General features: G+C 41.8%; 1 protein-coding gene across 9 annotated transcripts in view; it reads left to right on the top strand.

Moving 5' to 3' along the window:
- Nucleotides 1–1,230: 1,230 nt before the first annotated feature.
- Nucleotides 1,231–18,069, top strand: part of DENND1A (DENN domain containing 1A) — a 365,450-nt gene continuing 348,611 nt past the window's right edge. For 7 of the 9 annotated variants that reach the window (XM_032767498.2, XM_032767497.2, XM_075060652.1 and 4 more), the window contains exon 1: nucleotides 1,255–1,408. In XM_032767498.2, the coding sequence (XP_032623389.1) occupies nucleotides 1,392–1,408 (17 nt within the window). In that variant the 5' untranslated portion in view covers nucleotides 1,255–1,391. Of the gene's footprint in view, nucleotides 1,409–18,069 lie in introns of all 9 variants that reach the window. The other 2 variants (XM_032767499.2, XM_075060653.1) reach the window with 2 other exon arrangements.

The following is an 18,069-nucleotide window of genomic DNA, read 5'->3' as shown; positions in this document are numbered from 1 at the left end:
TTGGCCAGAGCTTTCAGAATATTTCCCATATCCTGGAAATGTATTTAGGCCACAGTAATCAAGTTTCAGAGTAGCAGCCGTGTTAGTCTGTATCAGCAAAAAGAACAGGAGTACTTGTGGCACCTTAGAGACTAACCATCACTTCTTTTATCCTGTTTGCCAGTCTTGACTAGGCATGCTGTAGATGGGTTTCAGAATCTGTCCAGATCCTTTGTAATTTTTGATCCAGCAGAATATTTATTTTAAACTGAATTGATCTCATCTCTGCCTTCACTTCCTTCTAAAAAACCTCCAGATCCTATTTTATTGTCTTCTTCGGGTCTGATTATTCCTTCTGGACAGCTAATATTGTCTCTTGGACAGCTTTGATTTCTGCAACTTCCTCTGCAATTTTTTGCATTTTGGTTCAACAGGAATCCCTGCTCACAATTTCTTTCTCCTTGGAAACTCTATCCTGTTTCCAAAACCAGTGTTGCTACTTGGAATAGGTTTTTCCAGTCCCTGTACATGGGGGGTATTTTGTATCTATTGGAGGCTGAGGGAATTCATCAATCCTTATTTATGAGATGATGAGTCTGTTTTGAGAGGAAGGTTCAATCTCTTCTCAGCAGCTATTTATGTTGTGTTATGGAGGGACTCAACCATATTTACAGGGCATTGTGGGCCTGGCTCCTCTTTGTGGGTATTTCAGGGAGCATTCAGGTCCTGTCTACAGGCTGTTCGCGGGTCCCAGCCAGTGTTTACAAGGTGTGCTAGAAGAGGAACCCAGCTGCTGTTTATGGGATGCTCTAGGGCAGTGTTTCTCAAAGACTGGTCTGTGAACCTGCTCCAGTCCTTGAGATTTCCCTGGCAAAAGTTTAGGAAGGCTGCAAGCCAGTCCCTGGTATCGCAAAGGTTGAGAAACCGAGGGTCGCTGCGTGGAGCCGAGAGGTGGTGGTGGTGGTGGTCCCGACCCCGTCTATGGAGTACGGGAAGGTAGGTCAGGTTATGAGGTGTCTTGCGGGAAGGTATCCCGGTCCCTCTTTATGAGTGTCTGTGGGAGGACTATCTGAGGGGGCCGCCCCCTCTTTAAGAGTGTGGGGGGGGGCAGGGTCCTCTTTCCCCTCAGAAAACGTTGAAGACGGTTGAACGATGTGCACGCGCTTGGTCTGCGTTGCTATGACAACACGGGCGCGGCGGCGAGCCAGGAAGCCAAGTCCTCGCGCTGCCCCTTCCGGGCCGGGCTGAGCCGTACTACAGCTCCCAGCAGCCTTTGCGCCGCGCTGTGATCCTGCCTGGGCGACCCTGGCGCTGGCTGGGATGGAGTGAGTCTGAGGGGCAGGCGGAGGAGCGAGCACAGCCCACCGAGCCCCTCCACCCCCGCCCCGGGCCCATGCGGCCCCCCAGAGACCATGGGGTCCAGGATCAAGTGAGTGCCCGGGGAGCCCCTCAGCCCAGCTGCTGGGTCTCTCAGGGGAGGGCAGGGGAGAATGGGGGAGCTCCTCAGCCCAGCCTGCAGGCCAGAGAGAGGGCGGGGGGAGCTCCCCTGCCTAGCCTGCAGGCCCCAGGAGAGAGGAGAGGAGGGCAAAGGGGGGGAAGCCCCTCTGCCCAGCCTGCAGGCCGCTGGAGAGGGGAGCTTCCTCCATCTCCACATCCTCTTTGTCCGCTGCCTGAAGGATGGCCCCCTCCCACCCGGGCCCACAATGGTGGGTGTGTAGGACCAGACACTAAGGACGGTGTCCCTTGTGCGCATCATTGGAGGAGAAATCTGTCCGTTTGCAGGCCTGTGGGACAGGGCTGTCTGAGGCGGAGATGTCCTCGGGGGGGGGTAACCCTCGCTGTTCAGGTGCTAGGGGTGAAGGGGGTAGCTGGTGACAAGAGGCCTCTATCTTCCCTGCTTAGAATGGGTGTCTTTAGTCAAGGCTAGAGGGAAGGAATGAGCCCTCAGCCAGCAGGCCGAGAAAATGAGAAGTGTGAGTATAGATGGTGGGGGGGGCTTTAAGGAAAGAGGGGATAGAGGTTGTGGGGAGTAGTGGGTTGAAACAGCTGCTATCTCCCCTCTGCATACAGCAGATTCCATTAAGATGGGGGCCCTGCCAGAGGTGCTAGCTGGGTAAGCCTTGCTTTCATATTCAGGGCTTTCAGATTAAAACAACTAAGAACGTGAATAAATTGAGATTTTTAGAAAAGCTAAAATCATAAATGTCTGAGAAGCAGATTTGTGCATGAGAAACCTGTTCTTATCCAGAGGGTGCTGACATGTTTGCGTACAGTAATATTGGTGAATGGGACTGATGAGGTGGCTCTGTTCTTACTTTACAGAATACTCTGGGTGATTGCTGTTCCTCTATCAGGGCACTTTCCTGTTCGGTTGCATAGAGTTCTAATTTGTCACTCCTCTTGTTTAGCATGTGCAAACGTCGGGTAGCAGCTACAGACTGGTCAGCTATTTTTTTTATCTATGGACAGCTAGGAGGTTGTGTCCATTCTTGTGGCTACATATTGTAATTTTCATCCGTGTCTCTGTCACCTCAAGATTAGGTACTGCAATACTTTCTACATAGAATTGCATGTTAAATCTGTTAAGAAACTTCAGCTGGTACAGAGTTCGGTGACTCACTTAAATGATGTTTCCTTCTGGATGCATAATGAACCTGTGCTCTACAAGCATCTCTGACTGCCCATTGATTTCTGGGTTGATTTTAAGACTTTGTTTTTGATTTAGAATGGGTTAGTACCTACTTGTCTAAAGGAAATATTGTTGGATTTGGAATAAGCACAGGTGTCTGAACTGCAACCCACTGATATGAGAGAAGGGTGGGTAACAGCACATTCTGTTAAGACCCCATGGCCTTTGAGACTCTCAAACTTGAGTTGTTGCTTTCCCACTTGGTCTGTCTGTCTTCAAGGTGTGCTGCAAGGCCCACTTCTCCCTCATCCATAAGGGGATGTAGGTGAGGCGTAGGACTGGGTATTGAGGGTATAGTATCTCGGGAAATTTTCTGGGGAGGTTAATATTTAGCTAATGTTGTTGCTGGATGAACTGATTTGATGTTAGGGATAACTGAGACGTCTCTTTTACTGTATTTTACAAAAATTGTCAAGGGTGCCCAAATAAAATAAGGACAAACTTTAAAAATGTTCTTAAAATGAATGCAGAATGAAGGAATCTCCATCTAAATGCGTGAGACTTGATAGGTCTGCTTGCTTCATAGTCTGCTGTAAGTCACCCAAAGATTTTCTGTTAAACATACTCTCTGAAGTAGCTTTCACCTTTTGCATTGCTAGAGAAAATAAAACTTGTTAATCAGCCAACATGGATTGTTGTTTCTGCAGTTTTGCAAGTCCTCTTTTCTGTTTATGTTCCCACAGATTTATTACCAGTTCTCTGCAGAAAAATGAAAAAATTGAATTAAGACATGAAACCCATATTAAATCTCTTGGAAGAAGTGCACAGCACATTTGAAATTATTATACATAATTTCATCAAATAACTTCATGGTTTGATTCACTTGGGTTAATTTACCTAGCAGTTAAAATTTTTGGAAAATGTTAACTTTAAGTTAATTTAAGTACTTACAAATTGCTACCATCCTTCAAAAGTGTTCAGCTTCTTTTTTTGAAAATCTAAAGTAGCCGCAACTCCTGCCTCAGTTTTTTTTTCTTCTCTTTACCTGCCCATTCCTCATCTCCTTCCCAGTAGATCTTTCCTCACAAAGGAAAACAGATTAGTTGTTTATTAAATTAGTGGGAATGTTTGCAGACAATTTTCTATGGGTGTCTTAATTTTCTGAAACACAAAATTTCTCTGTCAGGATATCTGTTTTGTTTGAGTTGTGAGCATCTCTTTTAAAAGCATTTTATGTGTCAGGAGCATGTAATTGAAGATACTTTTCTTGCAAGGAAACAGACAGTGATGTACTCATTTCTTTTCTAGGGTCTGAAATTAACTAAACAAAGAAGAAAATTTATTGATTGAGTCAGATGGCAGTTTTGGATTTACTGCCCACATGTGCAGTATTGCTTTAGGAAAATGGTGAGGATTTTTAGGCTTTGGTTTGGATATTTCTTGATTGTGAAGTGCAAAAGGATGTAAAGTAGTTCTTTAGAGTTTAGTACTAGTTAGACATTAAAACTTCTGTGTTCAGACTTATAGTGGTAAATAATTGGCTTTCTATATAAAGTTCAATAGAAAGTGTGGGATTTGGGTGAAAGAGGATTATATTAAATATAACTAGAGTAATGATGTGTTGTACTTGAATAATACAGGAGCAGATAATTTGCACGAAATATTGTGTAATTTTTGAGTAACCAGTGGATAGAGTAAGGAGGAATGTAGAGGAGACCAATAAATATTCAGTGGGCTGTAAGCTAGCAGGAATGTTGTTCAGCAAGAAACAGAATTGGTTCCTGAACCATGCAGAAACAAGGTATTTAGGAAACAGTTACTTTACTATAATAAAATAAACTTGCACTAGAATTATTTTTTTTCTGACCTGAAAATTCCAGGACATAAAGTTGGTAGAGAGGCTAGAAGCAATAGGAAGTAATATGGGACACTGTAGGTGGGCAGATGCAAAATGTTGTACAATGGCAGAAGACAGTGCTGTGTGAGATGAAAAACTAAAAGAGAAACTGAAGTCTAACTAGTTCCTTATCGTGTTTCTATCCCTCAAAATATGTATGCAGGTAAGAGAACCGTTTTAAAGAAAATCAGTTTGGGGGTTTTAACGGCTTTGACCTTGACTCGGATACTAAATTGCAGAATCACCATGGCAGGTGGTCTCTTGGTAAGCAGCTTTCTTTTACATCAGGAGTTCTCAAACTGGGGGTTATGAGCTGCCAGCCTCCACCCAAATCCCGCTTTGCCTCCAGCATTTATAATGTTAAATATATAAAAAAGTGTTTTTAATTTATAAGAATGGTCGTACTCAGAGGCTTGCTGTATGAAAGGGGTCATCAATACAAAAGTTTGAGAACCACTGTTTTACATGTTGATGGGAACCAATGACATGGACTGTTATGAATGTAGAGATTGGAGGTTTACATCTGTTAATTCAAATAAAAATTTGTGATAAAGTACAGTACTGTATCATGATATTTGAAACATGATGTCCTGATGCAGTTGTTATTTTTCAGCATAAATGATTGAACTGTAAAGAGGGTGACTTGATGAACATTTGGAGAAAATTAATTAGAATCAACTGTTGTCTAAATATGTCCTCTAGAAAAGTAACTTATGTGCGACAGGATACAATAATGGCAATTAACTGTGAAAGTGCCAACAACTAATGCCTTCAGAAGTAAAAGCACTGGAAAGGGTATGATAAATGGAATTAAGCTGAATTAGACTTTTTGTGAAAACTGGCCTTAAATAAAACAGAACATTTAATTTAACAATCAAAGATTCTTAATGCTTTGATTTAGAACTCTTTTTGGTTATCAGGAATTTTAGAAGTTAGTGAAATTGCTTAAAACGGATTTTAGTGGGTCCTGGAGCCAAAATTTGTTCCCTGAGTGAGTGTCATAGATAGGAAGGCCAATTAAAAATAAATGAAAATGCAGTGGTGCACTACAAGTAAACAGTCAATAATTTGTGTGCACCTCTGATCATGTGGCACTAAGAAGCCAATTATTAATAATAGTATTTGACACTTACATAGCTCTTGTCATCAGTATTAACTTATCTTCGTGACTACTTGGTTTAGGTAATTAAGTACTATTCCTATTTTACAGAAGGGGAAACTGAAGTGTAGAGGTTAAATGAGTTGTGGCAGGCTCCAGAGGGAGTCAGTATCAGATCTTAATAATCTTCCCTCCTTTTCAAAGTTAAAATGTTCCTTCCCAGTAAGAGCTTGGGTGAACTGAAATTGCCATAAGGACATGTTGCCTATAATACTTGTTGAATGTTAGAGTTCTAGACTAAGAATTTTGATGATATCCTTGAATTACAATTATTCAGTGTAATTCATGATAAAATAAATGCATTAGTTGATCTAAATTTTCCAGAACGAGTGATTTAATATCCATATTTGTTAGTCTAGAGATTTTTTCTTAGTTGTCTTGGCTGTTGCAGTTAAGACTGGGTAATAAAGGCCAAGGGAATGTTACAAGGCCTTTAATATCTGGCCAAAGACACAGGAGATCAAATCTGAACACATGCTTTATCAGAGACACAAGGTGGGTGAGGTAATATCTTCTATTGAACCAATTTTTGTTGGTGAGAAAGACAAGCTTTTGAGCTTTCAGTCATTTTGTATCTGCTTTTACAAAATAAGAAAGTTATTCAATTCCTAAACCAAATGTGTATGGGAGGTGAAGCAGGAGGTGTAGATGTAACAACCTATTGTATTAAAAGATATATGGAAGTGGGGGTAGGGAGGATGGCTCAGGTGAGATGCACCCAGTGGTGCTGCAGTAAGTCATAAAAGCTGCCGAAGCATTGACAAATACTTACCCGTCTTTATTAGTTCAGGAGAAATTTTCTGAGGACTACAATGTGGTTAGTATAATGTAATTTAAATAAAGGTCCAGAGACTTAGCAGGAAATTACACTGCATTTGACAGTGGTTGTAGTGGCAATGTGTGTGTGGAAGAGGAAGATGTAATCAAGACATTTGTAAAGTGGGTCGTTTTGAAACTCCCGTTTACATAAACGGAGAGAGAGGTTGGTCCAAGAGGAGAAGGAGATGGCAGCTTGATGTCAGCTTGTCCTCAGCTCATGTTTGGAAGAGTGCCTTCATAACTATAAGGGCTAGAAATGTAATTTTAAAAAAGTTGAAGGCTTTGGTTCTGCAGAAGCTTTTGGGAAAGAGTCCTACTTGCTACAGACATGTGGGTTTTCCAAGCTCTGATCATAATGAAAATGCAAAAAATTCTAATCATACATTTGTCTATTGGCAGGGGTGAGAAGGATTTGATGCCACCAGGCAAATGGATGAGTAAAATTTTTCAAGGCTGTTCTATGCTTTACATTACTTTAAATTTACAGTTCTGTTGTTGAGATATTTAAAAATAAAATAGTTTGCTTGCTGGGTTGCAAACAACATTAGAAGTCTTCCTTTTTGGCTGGATAGCAGTAATTGGCAAACACGGATTCTAGAGATGTGCAGGTGTCCAACAGCAAAGCAAAAAAAGTTAATGTCAAACTCCACTGAACACAAAACAAATCAGTATTTTTTATTTCTAAAGCAACTTTCATCAGGGATTTTAAAGCCCCTTGCAATTGTCTTTACAATTATCTCCTTACAGAAAGAATCAATGTGAGCTGATTCTATGCCTATTTCATACATGGGTAAAGCATGTATTTAGATGCAAAGTATTTGTTCAAGGTCATCACCAGTAAGTGATATGGCCAGGAGCAAAACCTGGGAGTCCTAACCTCTCAGTTCCCTGCTCATAACTAATAGACCAGTAAATATGGTAGACTATGCAGCATGAAAATAACATTTTTTACCTGGGCATGCACTTCAATTTTATTTTAGATAAATATACAGTAATGAGACATTGAGTGAAGAATTACAAAGAGGAAGTATCTGCAAAATGATCAGTAGCTGCAGCAAACTAACATGAAAGGGATTTGAAAGTTGCCAAAAATCCTGTAAGCTTTCAGTCCATGTATAGCTGCAGGAAAAAGGCAAACTGGATGTCTGGTTTCCTTGATCTGGAAATATACTATAAATAAATAAAAGGAGGTGGTAGTACTGATAAAATACTGGTTAGGCTTCATGCAGAGCATTTCATACAGTGGTGCAGATCACTGTGTGCTGGAATGAATGTAGTTATTCTGAAAGGGGTTTAGTGTAAAGCAGCCTGAATGCTACCAAGTCTCAGCAGATTTTACTAATAAGGAATGTTTTACTCTTATTACTGGAGTTGTTACTCCTTTGAAAAGAGGAAAGTTATCCACATGTCATTGTCATGTCCATCCTAAACTGTTGCATAGCATTGCTTTGTGCTGTAAAATCCATGTTGCATTCTATTCCAGAGGTGATTGCATTTCAATGATGTGTGAAAAGATTCCTATATATGTAATTTGTAATTCGCTTTGAGACCGTTAACATGAAGAGCACTGTACAAATGAAGCCTCCTAATATCATTCTAGACCAGTGGTTCCCAAACTGGGGTTCACGAAATGTTACAGGAGGTTCTTGGGAAAAAATTCCCTAATAGCGGACAGAGCTGTCCCTAGGAACCCTGGCACGGGCCCAGCAGCCCGGAGCCCCTTGACTACCAAGAGCTAAGCAGATCTAAGCAAGCATATCTATCACACTGAGATTTAAACTTCCAGACTCATGATAAGACATGGAAAGGGAGGAGGATATTTTTTGCTGTTTTTAAAATTAAATAGGCAGCTAGTATTTTTTTTTAAATTATTATGAAGAAGTTTAAGCTTTGTTGTAACGTGCATTGTTTGCCTGGACTGCTCAAGACCTGAATGCTTGTGCAGGAGGAACTCTTTTAGTTGGCTTCTTAAATTCCTTCATGCTGTTTCACATCTGATACTTCTTGATGAAACCTAGGAGCTTTGTCTTATAACAGGTTTATTCAAAGTGATACAAGCTATGAAAGAGAGATCTTGGAAGAGTGTTGCCGTTTTCATAATGTAATAATACTGTAATGATAACTAATAATAATAATGTGTAATAAGCATATCATAAAAACAAATTTTATATTTCCAAGCTCACTGCTTTTATAATTTATACTCAGGTAAAGGAGAAAATCCCTGGAAATATTCATTTTTAGGAGCGGGTTGCGAGACTTGACATTTTAGTGAAAGGGGTTCACAGGTTGTTAAAATTTGGGAACAACTGTTCTAGATCAGTGGTTTTCAACCTGTGGTCTGCAGATCCCTGGGGGTCCACAGACTACATATATCTAAGATTTCCAAAAGGGTCCACACCTCCATTCTCAAATGAAAAAAGGTTGAAAACCACTGTTCTCGACAGAAAACACCAGGCAGTGTAAAGGAAATGCATATATTGGTAAAACATTAAATTTCTATGTTTCACTTGACTTTAAAGTCTGTGACTGTACTTTCCAAGGAGCCTAAGGGAATTAGGCATCCAAATCCTGTTGAATTTCAATTGGAGTTGGATGCCTAACTGTATTAGGCTTCTTTGAAAATTCAATTTTTAGATTAAATAGACTATTTCCCAGTGTTATTTATCATGTGCAGTAGTGTCTAAGGCCAACCCATAATCGGCCCTCCATTGTGCTAGGCACCGTACAAACACAAAGTAGCAGATGGTCCTTGCCCTGAAGAATTTATTATCTAAATGGACAAGACAGTCACAGGTTTCAGGAAAGCGTATAACACAAACAGAGTGAACAATGTGATGGCAGCAAACATCATGTTAGTTCCACAGTTTTTGTTTTGCGTCTGTGGCTTTGTTTATGTATGTTTGTGCTTAAGGAGAGGATAAGCTAAATGGAAAGAAAAGGGAAGAAGGATGGGGCACAGGAGAAGGGGGAAAAGAGGCACATGTGGAGTGAAGATGAACTCGAGAGGGAGGGAGAGAATTGGACCAAATAACCAATCAGCACAGGGTAGAGACAGTTCAGTAAACACAGTAGGAAGTTGTCTGTGGGTGCATCTACACCAAACAAAACCTAGCAAACCAAACAAAAAAAACCCCCAAAACAAAAACCAATGGCAATGAATCTCAGAGCCTGGGTCAACTGACTTGAATTTGTGGGCTTGTGCTGCAGGGCTAAAAATAGTCGCGTAGATATTTTGGCTCTGACTGGAGTCTCGGCTTTGAGACCCCTGGGTCTCTGAGTACAGACTTCAGCCCAATTTGGAATTTTTAGCCCCACAGTGTGAGCCTGAGTCAGTTGACATGGGATTGGAGACTTGCTGCTGTGGGTCTTCTTATGCAGTATAGACACACCCTGAATGTCCAGAGGGTTCTTGTTTCTGCTCCTACCAGTTGGAGTCTCTGCATGGCTTCTTTCTTCACTTTTACCCCAAGGCCTAATTGCAAGGGTGGGGGAGGTAAGGCACCACTTGGCTCTTTTTGCCCCCAGAGTAAAGGTGGTCTCTTTCTTGCATATTTTTGGGTTCAGGGGTCTGCAAGGGGAAGGTGTGGCCCTGGCTAGCTCCTTTCTGACAGGAGTCTCTCTGACTGGCTCCTCTCTGTAGTTTTTCCCCAAGACCACATGGCCGGGGGGAAGGAAGGCATTTATGTGCTCTTGGGCTACCTGTTCTAATGTTTATTTTTATCTGTAGAAAAAATTTTATACCAGTAAGCAAACTAATAGAATTCAAATAATGATCTTAAATAACTTCCAGAGTCCAGAAGAATTTGTATACTTTCTCAATTTCTAACTTCAGCGGGAAGAATCTCAACTGGTTTTGTTTTGCATAAATGTTCATTTGCACTTCACAGAATTGCACTTCACAGAATCACAGACTATCAGGGTTGGAAGGGACCTCAGGAGATCATCTAGTTCAACCCCCTGCTGAAAGCAGGACCAATTCCCAGACAGATTTTTACCCCAGTTCCCTAAATGGCCCCCCTCAAGGATTGAATTCACAACCCTGGGTTTAGCAGGTTAATGCTCAAACCATTGAGCTATCCCTCCCCCCTGATGAGCTCGCCATACCCTCTTCACCCGCTTCACTCCAGCCAGGCCATCTGACGCAGCACCCAAGTAATAAGAGCAGAGGAAATGCCCTGTAGATAGCTCTCTGCTCTGATCTACGTCAACAGCCTGTTCTGACAGTGGCCAGAACCAGCTGTTTCCAAGGACAGTGTAAGAAACCCTGAAGCAGCCAGCTAGGGAATAACCAGCATACAGGGAAAACTCCTTCCTGACCTTCACAGTTTGGCTTCTGCCCTGAAGCATAAGGGCTCAATGTCCTTTTTCCACTCCAGCCTCTATGCCTTCTTCTATGCAACGTCCTTGTCCCCGTCCAGCCCCGCTTTCACCTGGGCCGTTTCCTCCTCCAAGTCTCTCTTTCAAACATACTTCTTCCAGCAGGCTGGCCCACCCCAACCCTCCCTTCAGCAGGTGGCTGACATCCCCTAGCTTGAAACAAAACTGTTGCTTTTCGCTGCCTCTTCGTATCACCTACCTGGACTGGAAGGGACCATGTCCTTTTCTGTGTCTAAGCATCAACAGTGCCATACAAATAGATAACCTGCATCTCCTACATTGCGCAGGTTCTTGTGGATAGGAGATGTCTCGGACCCTGTTTTGCTGTACGAGCGCTGTGAACGTTGAGGGTGCCATGTAAATGATTTCTAGAAAGGTTTCCAGCTTGGTAGCAGAGCGTCCTCACTCTGGCTTCCCCTTCTGCTGGCTCCTGTGCTGGCAGCCCTGCTCAAGTGGGAGAGGCACATTCCAGTGCTCTGCAGGAGTTCAAAGCTTGTGCAGACTCCAGCTTCGGGACCTGGCCAGGTCCTTCAGTGGTGGGCCTGGCACAGGACCTTCTTTAAATCTTGCCAGAGAAAGGTATCAGCTTCTTTGCTTTATAGCATCCACGGCACCAAACCCCCGTCAGCACACCCAGCCCTGAATGGAATATAACAGCTACCACCGCCACCACCAATAATCACACTTGGCACTTACATGGCCCCTTTCAGCTCAGGGTCTAATTGCTTTATGGACACCCTTGCAGGGGCTATGTTGTATCAGGACCCTGCAGCCAGCAGGAGGTGAGCAAATTAGTTTTAAAAAGGGAGGCAGGGGGAGGAAGAGTGAAGGAAGAGCCTCTGTAAGACAGAAGGCAGCTTCCTCAGGGGATAGGAAAGAAGCTTGTTCAGCTGATTTTGTTTAAGACAATAAGGACTGGAAACAAGTTTTAAAGGAAGATACTAGGTTGGAGCATTTGCCTGTAGTGAGAAAGATAAACAAATAAACCATGTGTTTCATGATGTATGCTTCTGTCCTATTTCTGTTCCTGACAAAGTCCCCTTTTTTCTTTTTTTTAAATGCTGCTCTTTCTCAGTGCTTTCACACAGCTCTACAATTAAAAAAAATAAAATAAAATCCTTAGGTAGTGTCTTGTTAATAAGGCATTAGGCTTCCTCCAAATCTATCACCTCCAGACCTGGAGTTACAGGCCTACGCTGGAAGCATAATGTGCAGAGAGTACTGCGCCAGCATGGGGGATGAGGGGAAAAGACAGAAGACTATGCACTGATGGTGGGAGAGTTGGAGTTATGATTTTAGAAGCAGTATTATCTTCACTGAAAATAAATCAATTGGCATAGCTCAGAATTTTGCCTTTAAAAGGTGCATAAATACATTATTTTAAAGATAAACTTAATTTTCTCTTGGAGTGAGTTGTCTCGAGAATAGCTCTTTTCCTGCATGAAATTTCTTTTAATCAAATCTTAACGCCCGTCCTTACAAAACATCAGATCATGTTAATATGGGTGTTACAAGACTCTACTTTTCTAAAATATACTGTAGTACCTTCTTCAAACTGAACAATAATCAAAGTAACCAAACCAAATGAGTTTTGTGATGCTGTGTCCTTGATATTTCTAATCATATTTATGTTCTTCCTTGCTAATTAAGTTTTGTAATTAATCTTGGTTCTCCCAATACTTAGTACAACTATTGACGTTCGACTGTATTCTTGATCTGGCAAACTTTCTGATTAGTAAAAGCATGGATAGAATCTGGACTGGCATCAGATGAATGTAGTTTTAAACAATAAGGGATGCACAGTAATGTCTGCCAAATGTGCATATAGCATGTTTACGTTATATTTGGTGAGTTCCTCTGTGAACTATGTGAAGTCTTGGAAGCACTTGTTTCCTTAATTCCACAAAAAGGTATAAAATGTTCAAGTCCCAACAATGATTTCATTCTCCTGCTGAGGTGTTAGCTTGTTGAGGGTTAGAATGCACTCTTTGATACTAACTTTCCGACTTGGCAAAACTACTTTAATTTCACTGTTCACAGAAATAAATGGAGGCTTGTCATGGAATATTAAAAAAATAAAATTTAATGCTGCTTTGTCTGAATGTATCAATGTATAGTACTTATTTGCCAGCTGTGTAAAGCAAGTTTTTCACCAAAAGACTTAAACATACCCCTTATAATACCAACAGAGCTTTTGCTATTTTATTATAAAATTTCAAATATTTTTTTTACAGTTACAGTATAAATTTTAGTTAAGGAAACATGCTAAAAATAAAGGTAGGAATAAGCAAGGTAAGATAAGACTGCAGCAGTTTATGTCAAAGGGGAATGAAGTATTACGATGTGAAACGGATAATGGAATCTCATACTGTTGTTCATCCTACATCCTCAGCCTATTCTGTAGCTAACAATCTTTTCATTTGGAACGTATTCTAACAGAGACCCCTAGTTGCAATAGTCATGCATTTTTTTTTTTTGCAAATATTTATACTTCCTTGTCAGCTTTAAATTTTTCATAACTTATTAATATAGATGAAAACAGAAGGTGGCTGCTAAATGGAATCTGGGACTAATGGCATGTTGCATTTAAGAAAACTGAATTCTGAACAGTGCTGTCAGTACCAAAAGGCACTATAAGATCGTAAATACAGTGCCTGACAGGAATGTAAATATAGCACAATTGCAGTCCATTTTTGATGCTGGTTTTTTGAAATTTTTTTTATTTATTTTCATAAAGAAACATACAAGAAAAGGTAACACATACAAGCTGTAAAATGTTTACAAATACTGCACATTTTACAGGATATTGAGTAAAGTTATGCGACTTTACAACTTGTCAAAGCTGCAAGACCAGACAATACAAAATCGGACAATATTACACAGACATAACGTGCCGGGAGTGGAGGTAACAATGATAATCAAAAGATATACACAAATAGGCAAAAATATAGGAGAGGGTTGGGGAGCATCACAAGGGAGGGGAAAAAGAGGAGAAGTTAGGTGGAGTGGAAGTCTGTCATATGAGTGAAGCAATCTTTATCCAAATGTATCAAGAGGTGGGGACCAATTTCTTTGATTTAATAAAATTGTTCTCTATTTTGATAAGCTATTTTTTTTCTTTTGCTGGTAACTTAGGTCTAAGTACCACTGCTTCTGGACATAAGCCCTACTCCTCCATTTTTGTAAAATCATGTTGTCATAAACAGATAGTTACGGGTTAATGTCTCTTTTACCTGTAAAGGGTTAAGAAGCTCAGTGAACCTGGCTGACACCTGACCAGAGGACCAATAGGGGGACAAGATACCTTCAAATTTTGGTGGTGGGAAGTCTTTGTTTGTGCTATTTTTTTTGTTCATTGTTCATTCTTAGGGCTAAGAGGGACCAGACGTACACCCAGGCTTTCCCAATCTTTCTGAATCAGTCTTTCGTGTTTAGAATTGTAAGTATAGCCAGGCAAGCGATTAGTCTTATGTTTGTTTTCTTAACTTGTAAATGTGTGTTTGCTGGAAGGATTTTTACCTCTGTTTGCTGTAACTTGAATCTCAGACTGGGGGTGGAGGAGTCCCTCTAGTCTGTATGAATCTGAGTACCGGTAAAGCATTTTCCCATCCTGATTTTCATGGATAATTTTTACCTTTTCTTTCTTTAATTAAAAGCTTTCTTTTTAAGAACCTGATTGATTTTTCCTTGTTTTGGAATTCAAGGGATTGAGTCTAAACTCACCAGGGATTGGTGCGGGGAAAAGGAGGGGGATGGTTAAATTCTCCTTGTTTTAAGACCCAAGGGGTTTGGGTCTTGGGTTCCGCACGGAAGGTTTTGGGGGAACAGAAGGTGTGCCAGACAGAGACTTTTGGCTGGTGGCAGCGTACCAGATTTAAGCTAGTAATTAAGCTTAAGAGTGATCATGCAGGTCCCCACTTCTTGAACCCTAAAGTTCAAAGTGGGGAAAAAACCTTGACACATGTACTTGATAATCTTGGGGCCCTCAAGAACTAAAGTCTTTGTGGTGGATTAAACTTAGTGTAGTAGGTACATAACCTAGGATGTAATTTTCAGCTGAGGTTTGGTTGCTGAAGCTCAGCACTGTTTTCACTCATGTCCACCTTTCTCCATAGCTGCTTGGCTGCTGGACAGTCCCATAGCATATGCATCAGAGTTCTTTCTTTGTTACAGTGCCAAAAAACATCAGAGGACAGGGCCCCCTCTATACAACCTCTCTGGTGTCTGGTGCATTTAAAATAGAAACTTTTGCAGTATAACCTGAGATCCACAGAAGCATTTTTAACATTCCATAATGTACTGTCATTAGGGTTCTTTTAAGGGCTGTGATAACTCCCCTTCCCATGCTTTCACAAAGAATTCCAGACCAATAGAGTTCCTCTTCATTAGTAAAGCATCTTGGCCTCAAAGGACTCCAGTGGCTAGCAACATTGTACTTAGCTACCTTAAGGACGTACGGAGCCCTGAAATATGGCGTGAGGCAATGGTAATTGCCATTCGAAAGCCTGGAGAGTCTCCTGATGAAGTGAGAAGCTGTAGGCCAATTTCTCTACTATATGTGACCTATAAACTTCTTGAACATATCATCCTCAAAAGAATATGCCCTTTTATTGAGCCAAGTATCCCTGTTGAGTAGGCAGACTTACGGCCAAAATGTAGTTGTTGTGACCAAGTTCTGGCACTCACAACTCACATTGAGGCTGGCTATCAAAAAAAAACCCCTAAAGACTGGCACAGTATTTGTTGACCTGTCATCTGCGTATGATGCTGTATGGATTAAGGCCTGATGCTGAAACTTGCTAAAATTATACCTTGCTACCAAACACTTAACCTGCTGTGGACCATGCTGAGTAACAGACGCCTGTGGGTGTACCTGGGTCATGAGAGCAGCTCACCCCGTATCATAAACAACAGGCTACCACGAGGCTCTGTACTTGCACCAATCTTTTTAAATATATACGTAGGTGACATACCTCCAACTAAATCAAGAAAGTTGGATATGCAGATGATCGTGCCATGACAATCCACCCATCAAACCTCCATGACATTGAGAAAGCATTAGATGAGGACCTCCAAAATATGGAACAATATTTTTAGAAATGGAGGCTCAAACCAAACCCTGGAAAAAAGAGTAATAAGCGCATTTCATCTTGATAATAGGAGTGCCAAAAACACAGTGAAAGTAGCTTTCTATGGTAAAAATGTGCAATATGATTACGTTCCAACATATCTCGGAGTGAAACTCGACCGCACCCTCTCTTTCCATGATCATCTTGAAAAGGTAGCTGCAATGAGAAAAACGAGAGCCAACATAATCCAAAAACTAGCAGGTACAAACTGGGGTGTACCAGCATCAGTGCTGCGAACATCTACAATAGCACTTGTATATTCAGTAGTTGAATATTGTGCACCAGTATTGAGCAGGTGCAGTCACACATGACTTGTGAATACCCAGATGAATACAGTGACTCCAACATCATGGCTATCTGTCCTGTCTAACATCGTTCCCCTGCTGGTGCACTGAACTGCTGCAATATTCCATGAACCTCAGTGAATCTAGGAAAACAGATGCCTTCCTATTCACCAAGATCTTGACAACACCTCTCTGCAACAGTAACTCCATTGATTTTTCCCTGTTTATTTTGTAACCAAATATTGCTCTGAATTTTTGAATTACTGATAGGAGGCCTGGAATTGTGGTTTCTGGTTTAGATATGTACAGAAGGGCATCATCTGCATATAACATCAATTTATGCTCCATGGAACAAGTTGTGTGTCTTGAATATCTGGATGAGCCCAGGTAGCTATTGTCAGGGGCCCAAGAACCAAATAAATAAGTAGTGGAGTCAGTGGGGACCCTTGAGTGTATCCCAGAAGAGACTGAAAGTGTCTAAGGTCACATTGTTGGTTGTGATATGAGAGGTTGAGTGAGAATATAATGATTGTATTCAGGAACTAAATATGAGTCCAAATCCAAATTTTTGTAGGGTATAAAACATATTTCTCCAGTGTGCTCTATCAAAAGCCTTTTCTGCATCTAAGGCTAATATGGCTCATGGTCATCTTACTTCACTGCTATAATACCAGTAAGTTGTCATGACAGCCTCTGACATACCCGACTTGATTTGGGTGTATGATAGAACCTAAAACCTTCTCCAGTCTCATCTCTGGAACTTTTGCCAATAAATTGATGTCACTATTAATAAGTGAAATTGAAACATAATGTGGCCTAAGTTCCCTCTAAGCTGCACGGCCACACAGCAGCCTGTTAAGTGCAGGTGCTCAGGGCTATGGCGGGAAGAGATGGTACTTCTCCAACCTTGGACCTGCTAAAGCCAGGGGAGAGGCACCCCTTTCCCTGTCCCTCTCCTGTCCGCAGCTGGGACAGGCTGGGTATGGGGAAGAGGCGCCCTGGCCCCAATCCAGTTTGGACCGGCCGGAGAAGAGGTGCCTATCCCGCGGCCCCAGGTCCAAAGCTGCCACAGTGGGGAGAGGCACCTCACCTCCCCCCAGCCCAGGTACTGCTCGGGGGGAGTTCTCTCTCCTTGCTGTAGTCCCAGGGCAGCCTGCACCCCAAACCCCTCATCTCTGGCCCCACCTGAGAGCCCTCACCTCCCCCACCCTCCATCCCAGCACTGAGCCCCTTCCCACACTTGGAATACCTCGGTCCCGTCCCCGCCACATGACTTCTGTTATGTGCATCAATATGGAGGTGATGTGTGACACATCACCTCCATATTGGTGCACATAAGAAAATTCATTACGCACGTGTGGGAAAAATGAGAGGGAACACTGATTGTGGCATCTCTCCCTGGTTTAGGAATAACTGATATTAGGGCTTCCCTCAGTGCAGAGGGAAGGTTGTCCTCTGGAAGTGACTCATTACACTTTTAACCATCTTGTCAGACAGAAGATCAAGGAGGTAGCTAAGACATCTGGCCTGGGGGTTTTCACTCTTGCGTGTTCTTAATCACCTCAATTAACTCATCCTCCGTTAGGGGTGTGTCACGGTTTCTGTGCTAGGCTGCAGTAATTTGCGGTATGTAATGTTTTTGAAAAATTGATTCAAAGCATCTGTGGAGGGGTGTTGTACATATAGACTCATAGGTCAGAAGGGACCAACATGATCATCTAGTCTGACCTCCTGCACAAAGCAGGCCACAGAACCCTACCCATCCACTTCTATAAAAACCCCTAACCTATGTCCGA

This window comes from Chelonoidis abingdonii, chromosome 24, assembly GCF_003597395.2.
Source record: "Chelonoidis abingdonii isolate Lonesome George chromosome 24, CheloAbing_2.0, whole genome shotgun sequence".
In the NCBI taxonomy this organism is placed as follows: Eukaryota; Metazoa; Chordata; order Testudines; family Testudinidae; genus Chelonoidis; species Chelonoidis abingdonii.
The sequence above is the reverse complement of the archived record's forward strand: the minus strand, read 5'-3'. Positions and strand labels throughout refer to the sequence as shown.